The 15,694-nt window shown below is 44.3% G+C and overlaps 1 protein-coding gene across 11 annotated transcripts in view; it reads left to right on the forward strand.

Moving 5' to 3' along the window:
* LOC144798821 (uncharacterized) overlaps positions 1-15,694 on the forward strand; it is a 390,922-nt gene that overhangs the window by 17,584 nt on the left and 357,644 nt on the right. For 8 of the 11 annotated variants that reach the window (XR_013603660.1, XR_013603662.1, XR_013603661.1 and 5 more), the window contains one exon: positions 7,367-7,446. The exons of the other annotated variants lie outside the window; for them this stretch is intronic. Coding sequence is in view for 4 of the 8 variants with exons in the window: in XM_078669868.1 (XP_078525994.1) it covers positions 7,367-7,410 (44 nt within the window). In the remaining 4 variants the exon portion in view is untranslated. The remainder of the gene's footprint in view (positions 1-7,366; positions 7,447-15,694) is intronic. 11 annotated transcript variants of the gene reach the window in all.

The raw sequence follows: 15,694 nt of genomic DNA on the forward strand, positions 1-15,694 counted from the left end.
GACCACAGGCAGCTGAGTTGCAAGCTTCTCACACTCTCAAGAAGGACATCACAAACAGCAGCGGTGCAAGCTTCTCACACTCACAAGAACGACATCACAGGCAGCAGCAGTGCAAGCTTCTTACATTCACAAGGAGACCACAGGCCGCAGCGGTGCAAGCTTCTCACACTCACAAGAAGGACATCACAGGCAGCAGCTGTGCAAGCTTCTTACACTCACAAGGAGACCACAGGCAGCAGCGGTGCAAGCTTCTCACACTCACAAGAAGGACATCACAGGCAGCAGCTGTGCAAGCTTCTTACACTCACAAGGAGACCACAGGCAGCTGAGGTGCAAGCTTCTCCCACTCACAAGAAGGATGTCACAAGCAGCAGCGGTGCAAGCTTCTCACACTCACAAGAAGGACATCACAGGCAGCAGCAGTGCAAGCTTCTTACACTCACAAGGAGACCACAGGCAGCAGCGGTGCAAGCTTCTCACACTCACAAGAAGGACATCACAGGCAGCAGCTGTGCAAGCTTCTTACACTCACAAGGAGACCACAGGCAGCTGAGGTGCAAGCTTCTCCCACTCACAAGAAGGACATCACAGGCAGTAACGGTGCAATATTCTCACACTCACAAGGAGATCACTGGCAGTACACACCACATAAACACACTCCATAACACATAGCAACAATACATTGGCATTTACAATGCCATTAGCTCAAACTCAAATAAATCCGAGCCCGATTGCATTTCTAATGCTTGTTTTTTAGGGTTTTCGTTGGAATGTGTGCTTGTTCTACTTGACTGACATTTTTTACTTCCTATGTGTATAGTTATTGATGTGTGAAGGAGTGGTGTGAGGGTTGTGTGGGGGTCAGTGGAGCCATGCTGCCTTCTTCCATATGAATTTCCACATCCCTAGTTGTGAGGCAGGGCGTGAAGTACAGTGAGTCCCGCAGCGACGCTGTATGAGCCACCTTAAGTACTGCGCATCAGTGGCATCAACAAGACCATGAAATGTAGTGCTGGTCTTAAAAGGCCGAATTTGGGCTGCTTTATGTTTGCCATGTGAACGCCATGATTCCTAGAAAAGGGGTGTTGCCAAGTCTTAAAGTGTGTCCGTTCTAAGATGGTAATTTTCCGAATTGAATGTTAACAGAGTTTCCCAATCCAAGATGAGGCCGAGTCTTTTCCTGTGAAGGCACTTACTGTTAGCATCTTGTATCAGGAAGCCTTTCCAAGTGACGAATGCATCCCCACTTTTTAAAATCATTTTTGACTCTGATTTTGCTCATTACAATTGAACTTTTTACTCGATCTTTTATGGAGTCCTTTGTCTGGCTCTTGTATCTTTCCCATATCAAGAGTTTACTGATTTGCTAAATCAGGACATGATGAAGGTTTTTTTTTTTTGCCCTTTGTGTTTTTTTCCCTCCTAACATTGGCCCGGTAATCTCTGACATGTACTAATCAATATGGGTTGCACCCTGGCTACTGGGAGTTGCTGCTATTTACTCTGCCAGTCAAGAAGGGGGACACAACAGACCACCTTATCGCCGAGTCAGTGTTGCATTGAGAAAGACCAGAATAGCATTTTAAGCCCATTTTTAAGAATCTTTAAGTCTCAGGATGCTATGGGATATGAACCTCCCAGAACCACTCCAGAAGCCTCCTTCTCACTCTCCTCTGAATGGTTGGACACTTCTGTACTGTATTTCTGTAACTAAAGTTCACGCAGTGCTTTTCAGGTGCTCCCTAAACAATAAATGTGACTGTGGATTATGTGGCCATTAATTCTGAGAGTTCTGCTTCTCATTTATGGACAGAAATGGATGAATGAAAAGCTAAGTGATAACTAGCAGTTTGTTATTTTTATTTGAATTCTGTTCTTTGGCTGGCAAGAAATTAACTATATATAATATTTAGCAAACTAGGATGGAGTCGAATACATTCAGGTTTAAGGCTGCTGCCCCTTTACAAAGAAACAGATGGCTTCAAACAGTTTCTAGGCTGGGATGCAAATCGTACCTACCCATTTGATGTTTCTGAGCTGCTCCAAGCCAGGAAACCAAAAAGAAATATGGAATATGTAAAACATTTTAGGAAAGCTGCTTGGATGGGAATAGTTCACATACCTTCATTCCGAGGTGTTGGAACATCTAAGGACTGCAATCATTAACATTCAATGTGTTTATTGTTTCCAGGGCCCGCAGAGGGAGAGAATGGTTTGATGAAGTAGTGGATGTGTTCTAACTGGTGGAAGGACTCAAGAGAGTCTTTCATAGCTTGGACATTGTTCAGTTCCAACGTTGTAAAATAAAATGTAAAAATATTAAAAAAAATGTACATGCTCAATAGATCTCGAGAATCAAGGAGTTTGATGTGGCCGGTGCTCTGAGCACATGGGGCGTTGCTAAGTATATTAATTTATTAATTTTTGCAACCATCAAGATGGTCTTCAAAGTTAGAACGTTTTTAATACTCTGCCCCTTCTCTGGGAAACTTGTGACTTTTGCGGAACTTTATGCAGTCTTATTTAACAGTAAAAATGCTACTGCATCGGATTATACTATGCAGCAAACCGGGCTGTTGTGACCAATAGCAATGTTCATAGAAACGCTCTGCAAAAGGTAAACTTGCAGAGCTAGATTTTGCAAATAATTGCAATTGTGATGGAAATGCTCAACAAAAGTTAGTTAAACACTAATATGTATATTGTGGTGCAGAAATAAACTTTCTCTGGTGAAGGTAAACCAGAAAAATTATGTAAATCTTTGATGGCTGAAAAACACGACGGCACCCTCAACGACGATGCAGGACTTTGCATCATCTTCCATGACTACTCAGGGCAGGTCTTTGCGTAAGAGTTTCGCAGCTTCCCGGAGCTGCCATTGTGCAGCTCATCACCACACCAGACCTCGCATTGCCTCGGCTTCACAACACAACTCCAACGTGGGATCTCGCAACGATCCGCGAACAAGTTTTAAGGTACTCTTGTTCAGCGGGCCTAACTTTGTCCCTGTAGCTGGCCGGCTCACCATTGTGGTCGACTTGAACGTGTGACTTTGTCCCAGTTTGCTGCGACCAGATAACCACAGTTGACGCTTTGTGATTTTTTACGTTCTTTTCACTTAAATCTTTAAAATTGCATATCTCTGGTTCTGCTAATTGGATTTTTGGCATTTTGGTTTTAAATTATTTTTTAAATGTTGCACTATATTTTTTTTAACGGTGTGGGAGTTCTCTTATGTTGTGTGTCACTTTATTAATGTGTGAATTGCGGCATAAATACTTTACACATTGCCTCCGAGTTAAGACTGACTGCTCTGTGCCAAGCTACCATAAGGTTGAGCATGGGGTTGTTTCTGACTTCACAGTGACAAGGGTTTTGGTTGCTGTTAGGGTAGTTTCACCCCCATCAGCCAATAATGTAATTATTACACCCCCTCCCCCACTGCCAAAAAAAATGCATTAAAATCTACTGCTGCCCTGTGTTTTCTGCTCCGCGTGTCACTACTGTCTTCACAAATGTTCAGGGGATGGCTATCTTCAATGACCCACTAGCACCTCCTTGCCCAAAGGCGAGAGAGTTTTTGAAAAACTTAAACAGGAAAGTTGGTTGTATGTTGATGACGTGCTCAAGGCAACTAAAACGTTTGAAGTCAGATCAAAAAAGACGGATACATATACTTACTTGTTCAATACCTTTGTTTTTTCTTTAGAATAAAACACACAGTTTGGGCCATATTTTTGCCTCATCAAACACTTATGTCTGTATATTATGCATATTGCAGCCAGTGTGCATAACTGTGCTAATCACAAAGATGGTGACTTTGGCCTGTTTGCCTGTCTTTAGACCGGTGTTCTGTATGCATTTGAATTTTTTGCTTTGTCCCAAGATTAGAAAAATGGGACATTCACAATTGAGCACACCGAGGCCCACATAGCACGCCATTTTTGTTATCTAACTCAAAGGTGATCATTTTGGTGACCTCTGAATGATGAAAGAATAAATGAACCTGATAGCATTCGAACCTGTTACCATGGGCTCAAACATAGATTCCTGAAGTGAATGCACGCATTCACTGACTCTTCAGAGCCATCCTCAGTTTCCAAATTCTTCCATTTCCTTGACCAGTGAACCCCCCTAGGTGTGATTTATGTGCTCAGTTGAGTGGAGTAGGAGAGACTTCAATTCTGTTTTTACAATTCGGATCAGAAGATTTTAAGTATCCCTTCGTTTATAAGACCATGCAAACGTGGAGGGAGATGGTTCCAGCAAAATCTTGCCTTTTCCTTCTGTTACTTGCAGTCCTCTGTCTCAATTGTGTTTAGGCTTCTAGCGCCATGAAACCGCTAGGGCGGTGTGTGCATTCGACAAAGACCAGCTAAGCTGATAACCAATCTTTTACCCAGTACTTAATTTGTAAAAGAAAATAAGTGCCTGGGCTCTCATCAGGAGGCCACTTTAGCTTGCAACACACATTGCCCCTGCTGCCAATGATAGTAACAACACAACTACTAACCATCACATTCCTACAAGTGTGACAAGTAGGACTATTCCAGGCCCCCAATGCTATAACTGACTTGGGCACCAGGTAATGGTCATTGTGAATGTGTATTGAATTAATAACTGACGATTGTTGTAGTAATATCTAAATTAGCCAGACAGCCCTTCTTGTGGTAGACTGTTACAAGCGCCAGTGTTGACAATTACGTGCCGGTGCCGAGCACCGAAAACCACAAGCTCAAATTAAGCACTGCCCTTACCTAGTCAGGGTTCACCTAATTTGCATTGCACATACCTTACCGTTTTTGACACTCCACTAAGAATCCACACTTCCCTTTATAACAAAGGAAAGTCCTAGTCAGCTGCAGGCACAGACCTCTTATGACTTTCAAACCAATTCTTACCCCTTATGGCTTTCAAACCAATTCTTACCGTAAGGGAGCTGCGGAAAGCAAACCTTCAACAATCATAAAATTCTCTATGTGGTATATGAAGCATGGTGTTCTTGTACAGCGCAATATTGAAATCCAGAGAACAATATTAGTAAATTTTTTATACCAATGCAAAGCCACGCTTGTAAGTTAAGGTATATGACCATATTGAAAATAATTTGATTATTTAATACTGTGCTTTTGTGAATCAAAGGTACGTATATAAGTGGCATCTCATTGAAAACACTAATCGAAATTACAACGTAACAGTCCAGCACTAGTGTGGAAGAATAGTAGGGGCAAAGCTCTCTGTATATGGTAATGCCATGCGCATTATTGATGCCTTATTAAAAACTGGCAAGGGGATATATATTTAGGGAAACCACAATGTATTGAACCATGTCAAAACCATGCATCCAGAAATCTTTTATACAAGTTAATTTGAACAGGGGGAAACACAGACGTGGTCACCATGTTAATACAGAGTTAAAGCACAGACTCTTTTTCACTAGAAGGGGAAAAATGTATTGGAGTTGAAAACATATTGCTTGTAAAATAACATAATGCCAAGATAAGGTATGTTGTCCGTATTAAAATTATTTTTGGAAAATTTACTAAATAGAGAGAATAATTAATAATTTATCTAGATTAACTAGAAAATATTGTAAATGTTTGTATAGACGACAGCCAATTCGGTAAAGATAACCAATTGAACAAAGATGAAGTTAAAAAGAAAAGCATAGCATTGTTGACAAACATAAACACTTAAAGATAATAAATAGCTACTGAATACAGAGTGAATATTGAAGATAATCCGATTTTTTTTTTTAAATAACTCATTCACAGATTTATTTCAATGCACATCATAGGAAGCATGCAGTTTCAACCTTATTGTTGAATGATATCCAGTTTTTTCATCTTCCAAATTTCTTTGTGAAGCCTTATTTCAATTATCATGTTCACCATATAGCTGCACAATTTCCAAAATGTGAATTTTTAGTTGACGTATACTGTCTATATTTGCCAGAATGTGTCACTATTAATGATTATGTTCTGATATTCATTTTTTTTTGTATCTATAGCTGTCCACGAGGACATTTCAAACATATATGCAATTGCTGGTGCCACATGTCATGTAATCTACCAATTAAAATTTCTTTCCACTATCTGAGTGAGAGATGTATTCTTCCTATGTCACATTGTTGCAATTAAGAATACAAAAATGTTATGTGAGCCCTTTTGAGTGAAAGGTTTCATATACATTTATTTTTATCAATGGCTTTGCGGAATATACCGGTTTATAAAGTGTTGTCTAAAGTCTCTACCAGTACATCCAAAAATGCAATTAGTTCTTTATGTTTTGATTAAATATTAAAGGTTCATTTTTTTCCATTAAGCTCTTACCTTTTCAGTAAAAGTGTTGCTTTGGTGTTCTATACAGATGAAGGAAAGGCCATCAATGTATCACATGAAGGTTCCTATTCATTCCCGCCATTCAATGTCATTGTAAATATGTTCTTGAAACTTGAACATAAGTATATTTGCATATCAAGGTGCTCCACAAAATCACATTGAGTTTTTTTTTTGCTGGTAGAAGTTGCTTCCCATTTATAATATTGATTATATAGTGGTAAGTATAGTAATTATTCTGTAAAAAAAATGTATTTGCTCCTTTCGCTTAATTTCTTAATAGTACCCATTCTGTGGCTTCCAAACACTCCTAATGGGACATTGACGTACATAGGGCATTCATATCAATGGTGGATTGATAAACTTCACTTGTTTCGACAAATTGCAAGTCTTATTTTTTTTCTAAAAAAATCAGAGGTGTCCTCTACATAGGATTTGCTTTGTCGTACAATAGGTTGTAGAAATTCATTTATGTATTTTCCTATGAGTTTGTGTTTAGAGCCACACCCCCCCAATATATGTCTAAATTTTGCACTAGTAAGATATTTATGAATCGTCCGTAGTCTATGTATTGATGGTCATTTTGGATTAGCGATGTGAAGAAAGTTCTTGTTTTCTTTTTTCATTTATCAGTTGTACTGAAATGCTTTTCCAGAATGTAATTCATTTGTGATTGTAATTCTCTTGAAACTCCTTAGTTGGATAATTTTCAAGTCTGATCTAGATAATGTAATCATTCACGTGGTTATCGTCACTCATTGATAAAAAGTGATATCCATTACCACCAGTTCTCCACCCTTGTTTGTCATCTTCAGTGTGATTTAATTCTTGTTACCCAGAATACAGATTATTCCTTTTAACTTGTTAGTTAAATTGTGTACTTTCATGTTTTTACCTTCAATTACTTTATAATATTGAGAACAAGATTTTTAAAGTTATGTAATGTCTTGGGACTTGGACAAATATGTTTTTAATTCTGAATTCCGTGTACTCCGATTTACTTTCACAACTGTTTCTCATCTTCACAGATTTGAAGAAGGATTTAAGTTGTAGGTTACATTTTGATATGTAGGAAGCAATTTCTGTTCCCAAAAGGAGAGTTCTGTATGTAAGTACAAAACAAATACCCTCAGCCAGACTTTTAATTTCAGGTGTATGTAATCTCTTTCTAAATATTGATGACTAATGTTTTGATTAGCTGTAAAAAATCTCTTATAGTTTACTTTTCCCCCTCTTTGTATTCAGGTCAGAGGATGCAGCTTTAGGAAAAAATAAATATTATCATGATGAAAAACATCTCAGAACAATTAATACAGTTAGTTGTGCTTACCAATGGTAAACATTACAAGTTATTCACTCCACAAGGAATGCCAACATTTGCTGTTCCATGGTGAACCAAGGCCCTGGTGTTCTATTTGCAAACTTTGTGACTCACAAAGGTATTCTTTTAAGAGTTACTAAAACCTCTTTTTGAATCAAAAATGCCTTTTAGACTTGCAAAAACGGGTTCAGTAACTCATTCCATATTACAATTAGGAAGGGCCATGAAAAAGGGAGACCCGTCCTGATTGTGATTCTCAAGTACGTCTCAATGGTTTTTTACCACAATAGCAGTAGCAAACCATTGACCAGATACCAACACTCGAGCTGGGGTGTTATCTGATTTGCATATAGAAGCTGTCCCTGTGTGACAGATTCCCCTTTAACCCCTTCGCTGCGGGGGTTATTCCCCCGCTGTGCTGGGGGGGAGGGTGGCGCGCACGGCGCCCGCATGCTCATGACGAGCTGAGCTCGTCATGAGGCACGGCGCTCCTGTGCTCATGACGAGCTCAGCTCGTCACAGGTGCATTACCTGCCGTGGAACGCTCAGCACAGCAGGGGAATTATCCCTGCATGCGAGCGTTCCACGGCTCATGACGAGCTGAGCTCGTCATGAGCGCCGTGGCTCATGACGAGCTCAGCTCGTCATGAGCATGGGAGGGGTTAAATTGTGCCTCGTGTATTCGATGGATGCAGATAGTGGTTTATGCTCCTGAAGATGTCCTAATAAATGGTAAACATTTCTTAAACCAGAACCTTTCGCTTCAAGGAACAAGGTCTGCGTACTTTATTTTATAATTATAGCTTTCTATTTGGGAATGTGAACGCAGGAATAGAGTTCTGCTCACCTTTGCAGCCCTCCATCCCTGTATTCATAGCCAATCACAGGTGGTCACAAATCGTGATCGGTCTAATTACTGCTCATTAAGTAGTTCATTGTGCGACCCACTCTAATTGGGTTTTATAACTATATTAATACACTAGCAGCCCGTTCCGACCTTGTCCGGGAGCATTTAGGCTTCCCCTAACCCCGCCTGCCCCGACATTGCCCAGCAGCCCGTACCCCCGCCCGCCAGCAGCCCGTGCCCCCGCCCGCCCCTTCCTCCGCCTGCCCCGACCCCGATCATTGTTTTAGTAATTTCCCGTCCCCTGCCTGGACTGACACCCGCCTGCCCCGACATTGTCCCCGGAGCATTACCTGAGCCGCAGGTCCTGATTTCACTGCTCCAATTTCCCGTCCCCTGCCTGGCCCGACACCCGCCTGCCCCGACATTGTCCTCGGAGCATTACCTGAGCCGCAGGTCCTGATTTTACCGCTCCAATTTCCCGTCCCCTGCCTGGCCCGACACCCGCCTGCCCCGATATTGTCCCCTGAGCCTTACCTGAGCCGCAGGTCCTCATTTTACCGCTCCTCGCGCCTCGCGGTCCTCATTTCTCCGCTCCGCCGCTCTGCTCCTCACTGCCTGTCCGCCGCCACTCGTCGCCCGCGCCATGTCCGCCTCTCTGCTGCTCCTACCGCCGCTGGCCTCACGTCACCGCTCCTTCCCCGCGCCATGTGCGCCGCACCTTGGACGCCTCTCCTCCCCGTGCTGATGTGAGCACGCATGTCGTGGCCGGCACTACTTTGGGGGGGGACTACTTTTAAAAAATATATAAATATTGTAAATAACGTTTTATTTTGTCATTTATATAGCCTATAACCATCTACACACCCTGATGATTTCAACGGTGTATCGGGTGTGTAGATTGGCGCTGTGGTTCCCGAGTTTACCCTCCTCAAAGCCTGAAAGTTCTTACTTTATTATAGTAGTATAGATATAGATAGGGTGCATTGCAAAATGATTGTCAGTTGTCAGAAATTTAGCGCACGACCACGAATAGGGGGGAGGAGCCAAGATGGCGATCGGAACGGTCGCATAACCGCCTCGCTCCGTGATCTCTTCCTCCCCGCCACCTATCCTGTATTTCATCCTGTTCGGGGTGTTCCAAATTTGGTCACTGAGGAAGAGCCGTCACTTACCATCCTTCTCCGGGGCTCTGGCGTGCAGTGATTTCGGCGTTCTGCCCTGGTCACCTTGTTGGCCTTCCCGGCCCTGACGCCGGGGCCTCGAGTGCTGTGCCTGCCCAGAGATGTTCGGAGTGCCGGCGGTCCGGAACCGGTGGAGAGACCCGATGGTGGGAGCCTGAGAGCCGCGGGCCGGGACCCCCGGGGCGGACCCGCCCCCGCTGGTGGGCCACCCCGCATGTCCGTTCGCCTACCGGCCCGAAGAAGAGAAGCCGCGCTGTCCGGCACCCCTCAAGTGAGAAACCCACTCCTGTTGTTAATCCCGACCGGGATCCGGTGCTGGGCTCCCCCCGAGTGCTGTGGGGAGCACGCCCGTTCTTCTGGTGACTCTCCTTTCTCCGCCGAGCGCCTTCCGCCGCGGTTTGGCGGTGAGCCCTGGGGCCGCCGGTGCTCCTGGTGGACTTGGAAGAACCTGTGGCGATGGCGGAGGGTGCTGTACTTAAGATGGCGGATGGCCCCTCGGGGTGTCTTTCTCCTGGAGACAGGGAGGCTGCCGCATTTGCTTTCTCCAGCCCTCGCGTGGTTTGGGCGGCCCCTACTCGGAGTGCTATCTTGTTTGCCCTGTCTGCTCTGCGGATCGACCTGTCCTTGAAATGTCGAGCCATGGAATTGCGGATAGCTGCCATGGTGGCTCCGCCATTTTGTGACGAAGTGTCGTCTCCCCGAATTGTACTGCCTGGAACTTCGCCGGCGGCTGTGCTGGGATCTCCGGCTGGGTGCTCGATTCTATGGGATCTAGCGGACCCGGTGCCGATGCTGCAGTGCTTTCTACATCCTGTTTTCTTTGCTTCGTGCTGGACGGCTCAGATACTGTGCTTGGTCACATGGATCCTTGAGGAACTTTTGCATTCTGACTGCTGCCGAGTTCTCCTGGTTGCTTCTGGTTTGCCGGGACGGTGTTTTGCGGAGATCCCACCGGCTTTTCCTGACTGGTGTGGACCCACTGTGTTCTGCTGTTTTTTGGCTGTGGCGGGGTTGGGAAGCTCGACTCTTCATAAAAGTGGACAGGGGTGATCGTGCCCGGATGCCTGTGGGACCCTTTTTACATGGCATCTCCGGGCCTCGTTATTCTGGATGGTTCCTGTTTACATCCCGGTGTAGGCTTTTCTTGACTCTCCTTTTCGACCTCGATTAGTGCATTATTGTTGCGGGGGGGTAGTGTTTTATGTCTCGGTCGCTGGCTCCTCTCCTCTCTCTTTCTTCCTTATCCTCTGTTTCCTTTTCCTATTCCCCTCTCTTTCTTCGTTATAATTCCCTTTCTCTTTTTCTATATTTCGGGTGACTCTGGGCGACAGGCACGCTGTTTAGTGGGGTAGGCCGTAGCCATTACAGTGATGTAGGGTGGGGGGGGTGTTTGTTATTTTAGTTTGTTTTATTCTATGGTCCCTTTATTGCCTTTTTCTAGGGGGTGGGCTATGTCCCTTGGTGTTTACTCCTCTGTTTCGCTAGCGTCTGCACTTTCTCCTTTTTCGGGGCGGGTGGGCTGTACGTGTGGCGTCCACTTTATCTGTTTGCTGGTATTCTTCCTCTATTCTGCACCTGGTATGGGCGTGTGAGGTCTTTGGGCTTTGCCCTACTGTGGTCGTCTGCTTGCGTGGGGGGCTCTTTCCCTCCCACCCCCCCCCCTTCTTTTCTGTATATGTTGCATGACGCGCTGGTAGATATGGTTGCTGCCTCCTTTATATAATGTAAAATGAAACCTCTTTTATCGTGGCGCTGGCGATGTAACGACTTTATTTGCATCCATCCTGTATTCTCCCTATCGTATACATTGCTTTGTTATTTTGATTCTCCTGACTTTGCGGCCGGCCCCTGTGGTTGTAGGCCAGCGCTTGTACTTATACGTGTCTTTCAATAAAGGTTTTAAAAAAAAAACAAAAAAAAAAGAAATTTAGCACACAGTTTGCACCCACTATTTGTGATATGCCTATACATCCATCAGGCAGTCTGTAAGCTCCACATACTCTGCATAAATTGCCTGGACATACATTGCACTTTTGCAGGGTAGCTTAATTAGTTGCAAGAGCTTTACATGCATGATGTTTATGGATGTACATCACATAAAATAGCTGCATGTTCGGATGTACGTCACTTGTGTTAGTGCCACAGCTGCATACCATCAAAGTTTTTGCAGATATTTTGGTGGTTTACATATATTTTGTATTTTTAGTTGGAAAGGATCTGTTACTGCTTCCATGCAGGGGCTTTATTGTAGTTACAGGGCATGTTTTGTGGATTTTTCTCAATACACTGGGACGTTTTGGTGTCTTGAACATTTTTCATCTTGAGTAACATTTCACAGCAGGTGTTTTTGATTTCAGGCATTCATCGAACGCAGGTCTTCTTGGAAGATAAATGACAGTGGAACATTCTATTGGCCTGACCGGCCGCCTATTACTCATTCTTTGCACAGTTTTCCGAAGGGTATTGATCTGTTATTCTCGAGAGCACTTTGGATTAGTTGTATCATTTTTTATAAGCTTACAGTGAATCTTTACTTGATAAAAGAGGTTTTGGAGCAATGGAAGCTTTCCTGCAGTGTGGACATTCACTGCGAGTAGCTTGCTGGAACATGAACTCACACCCTAGTTACAAGCTTTGCAGAAACCGTGGCTTCATGTATGAATGACTTTAAAAATGAAAACTTTATAAAAGTTACTCAGTGATGGCTGTCACAAGGGCAACGTATGCTTTTAATTAAAGGTTTTCTGCCATGCCTGTGTAAGCAGTGCTACAAGGGGTTCTTATTCCAGTGTTGTTGTAACAGCACTACTCCGGTCTACTAAAGAATATTACATCACTACTCATAAGTAGTAGTTTGTTATTGTCAGGTTCTGATCCCCCATCAGGGTATACTGCTATAGGCAGTAGATCGTTGAAATAGGCTGCCTGAGCACAGTGCCAACTATACTTAAACAAGCATTTACAATGCAATGGTTTTGCCTTTGTTAAAGTTAGAGCTATTGGCATTGCTCTTGACATTATTTTTATTTATGTTTTTTTTAACATAAAAAAATGGCATTGTCATTTACAATAGCAGGGCAAGGCCCAGGGGAGGGGGGGCGAGGAGAGACGAAGGAGAGCTACGGGCTCAGGGAAGGGGGGGCGAGGAGAGACGAAGGAGAGCTGCGGGCTCAGGGAAGGGGGGGCGAGGAGAGATGAAGGAGAGCTGCGGGCTCAGGGAAGGGGGGCGCGAGGAGAGACGAAGGAGAGCTGCGGGCTCAGGGAAGGGGGGGCGAGGAGAGACGAAGGAGAGCTGCGGGCTCTTGTTGTAATGCTTGCATGGATGAGTTGGTGGATGCATGGATGGGTGCATGCATGGATGGGTGTATGGATGGGTGTATGGATAGATGCATGGATGGGTGGATGGATAGATGCATATATACAGCCAATCCCTCAACAATTTATGCAATCCACCAACCCATCCAACCAACAACCCATCCATGCATCCACCCATGCATCATGCATACATCCATCATGCATCCCCATGCCCTCTTCCTATTTTGGGATCCGAGGTGCACAAAGGGGTGTCTGTGAACCCCGAAGAGTCTGTTTATGAAGGCAGAGATAGCAGGATGTGAAGCTCATGTTGGGTCCAATGGCGGGGGTCAGGGCCCAGCCACAGAGGCGTCATCTGTCCCAGAGCCCCCGCCAGGCCCAGATATGCCGAGATATATCGTTTATTTGGGCTGCCCGCGGTTTCATGAACATCACGCCCAGCGCTTCCTCAAACTGTTTGTGGTGTCCAAATAACAGCTCAATTTAGCGCCTAGCCGGAGGAAATGTTGAAACATTTTCCAAGGGGAATAGGCAATAAATAGTGCTAATAATACGACACAAATGCCTCTCGCTACCAACCCGGGGGAGTTCACCTCTGGGAGGCCTCCAATAACACCAGCCCCCGGGCTGGCCCTGGGACGGGATAATTTTTAATATGTATGCAATAAATGTTCACTTTGTTAGAGTGAATGACACTTTTGTGGCCGCGAAAGACCCCATGTCCGGTCCAGCCCCCTGCTTTGGAAGTCCAGAGGACAGAGCAGCACAGTTCTGCCCCCTTTCAGACTTCAAAAGTCTTGGAAAATTTGTAATTGGTTCGAGAAAAGCTGCACTACTGTGGCCAAAAAGGATGCTTGCCAGGACACGGGTGTGCTAAATATAATAGTAATAACAATGATAAACGAGTACAACCTATTTACCTGAATATGTAACATATTATCATTATTGACAGTACTAAAATACATTTAATAATAATGCATTATTACTTTGAATAGCGTTATTTCTATTCCGATGTGTGCATCACCCCGGAAGATAATTATTGCTGTTTTTACTATTATCAACGTTAATACTGACGGCAATAATTATTATTATTTTACAAGTGTATGTAATTATTAGAGACGGCGATAATTATTAAAATGGACAAATAACATGCTGAGAAGGTGTGCTGCCTTCATGATTGTGCAGCCTTTGTATCTCTGGTGTTCTTCTACTGAGAGTTCCGGGTGGAATCCAGTGATTTCACCTCTAACTGGTTGATTGCTTGTCTTTTACACATGGACTGCTGTCACCTCTACAAGGCGCCTTGAGGTATCCGAGAAGTCGCCCACAGTGCTTTACTAAAACACAAACACATACAATGTGTCTCGGCGCTATAATAAATACAGGGGAGAAATAGACTCAGTAGGTCGAGAACTAACAATAATAGGGACATGTTTTTCACTTATCAACCTCGAGAAGATGAAAGGCTATGCAGGCTCCACCGGTATTTATTTACGTGACGCGCAGGTGCACTAGGATTCCAGGAGCAGGTGAAATAACCCGGAAGTATCTCACCATAAAAGACATGACTGGATGAACGGCTCGCACCTGACAGGGGGAAGCCTCAGATATATCCAGTAATTGCAATTGTATGGGGGGAGACGATCCTTTTACAGCATATGCCAATGACAATTTACAAAGGAAAAATAAAAAAATGTTATAACCCCAAAATAATAGAGACAATGATAAAAACACGTGCATTTACAGAGCCCAAGAGGGAGGGACGCACATTCTTCACGCCGGTACCACACAAGGGGAGGGGGCTTTAATAGGGCGCTTGCTAGGGCAAAACCTAAAAAATGGAGGGAATACAGGCACATAGAAGAGTTTAGTTTGCCTCTTTCTTGGTTAACTTGAAGAGAACAGGATTAGCAAGTGCCAGTGTGAGTGGGGCACTATTATACAGGCTTGATGTTTCAATAGCCCTCCCACTTCGAAGTGCTACGAGCCTTAAATTATATAGCGCTACATACCTCCAAAGAGCACCGAGAAGTATGTTTTGCCTCCCTCTGCCACAATTATACAACTGCCAATATCGGAGGATTCGCGATGCAAAATAAGTAACTATGAAATGTAGGTAAAAAGAAAAACACGTGTTCCGCTGAGAAGCGCCTAGAAGCGACCCGAGATGCATTCCCTAAGGGCTGCTGTGGTAGCACTGGGCCCTTCAGTAGAGTACGGTAACGACGATACTACGTGCTAAAGCAGGAGCAGGGGAAAGGAAATATATTGAAATGTTTGGGAACCTGCGTTGGAAAAACGAACTGCCGGTGACCCGCTCCCTCCCCCCAAAAAGTCCTCATAAACAGTCCAAGAGCCCCCGCCATCTATCGGGGAGGCTGTGGTGTGTTATTGTGAACCCCGGACAGCCCCTCTGCTTTCTTTGTGAAGCCACTCATGCGTGCACGGAGTTCGCCGCTTTGAGGTAGGCAGACAAGCCGCCTTTCATCGCCCCAGATTTCAAAAGTTTAGATTTAATAGCACTAAAGACACGCAAAAAGAATACATAAAATCAATTTCACTTCCCCGCGGGCGCTATGTTTGCATGCATTATGCGGAGGGCGGAATCTTAAACTTGTTAAACTTCCCTCAACTTGTGGGCAGGCCGGGGCTGAGTTTACTGAACTCGACAGCACTCCACAGCTCCGAACAC

Source organism: Lissotriton helveticus, chromosome 12 (assembly GCF_964261635.1).
Source record: "Lissotriton helveticus chromosome 12, aLisHel1.1, whole genome shotgun sequence".
NCBI lineage: Eukaryota > Metazoa > Chordata > Amphibia > Caudata > Salamandridae > Lissotriton > Lissotriton helveticus.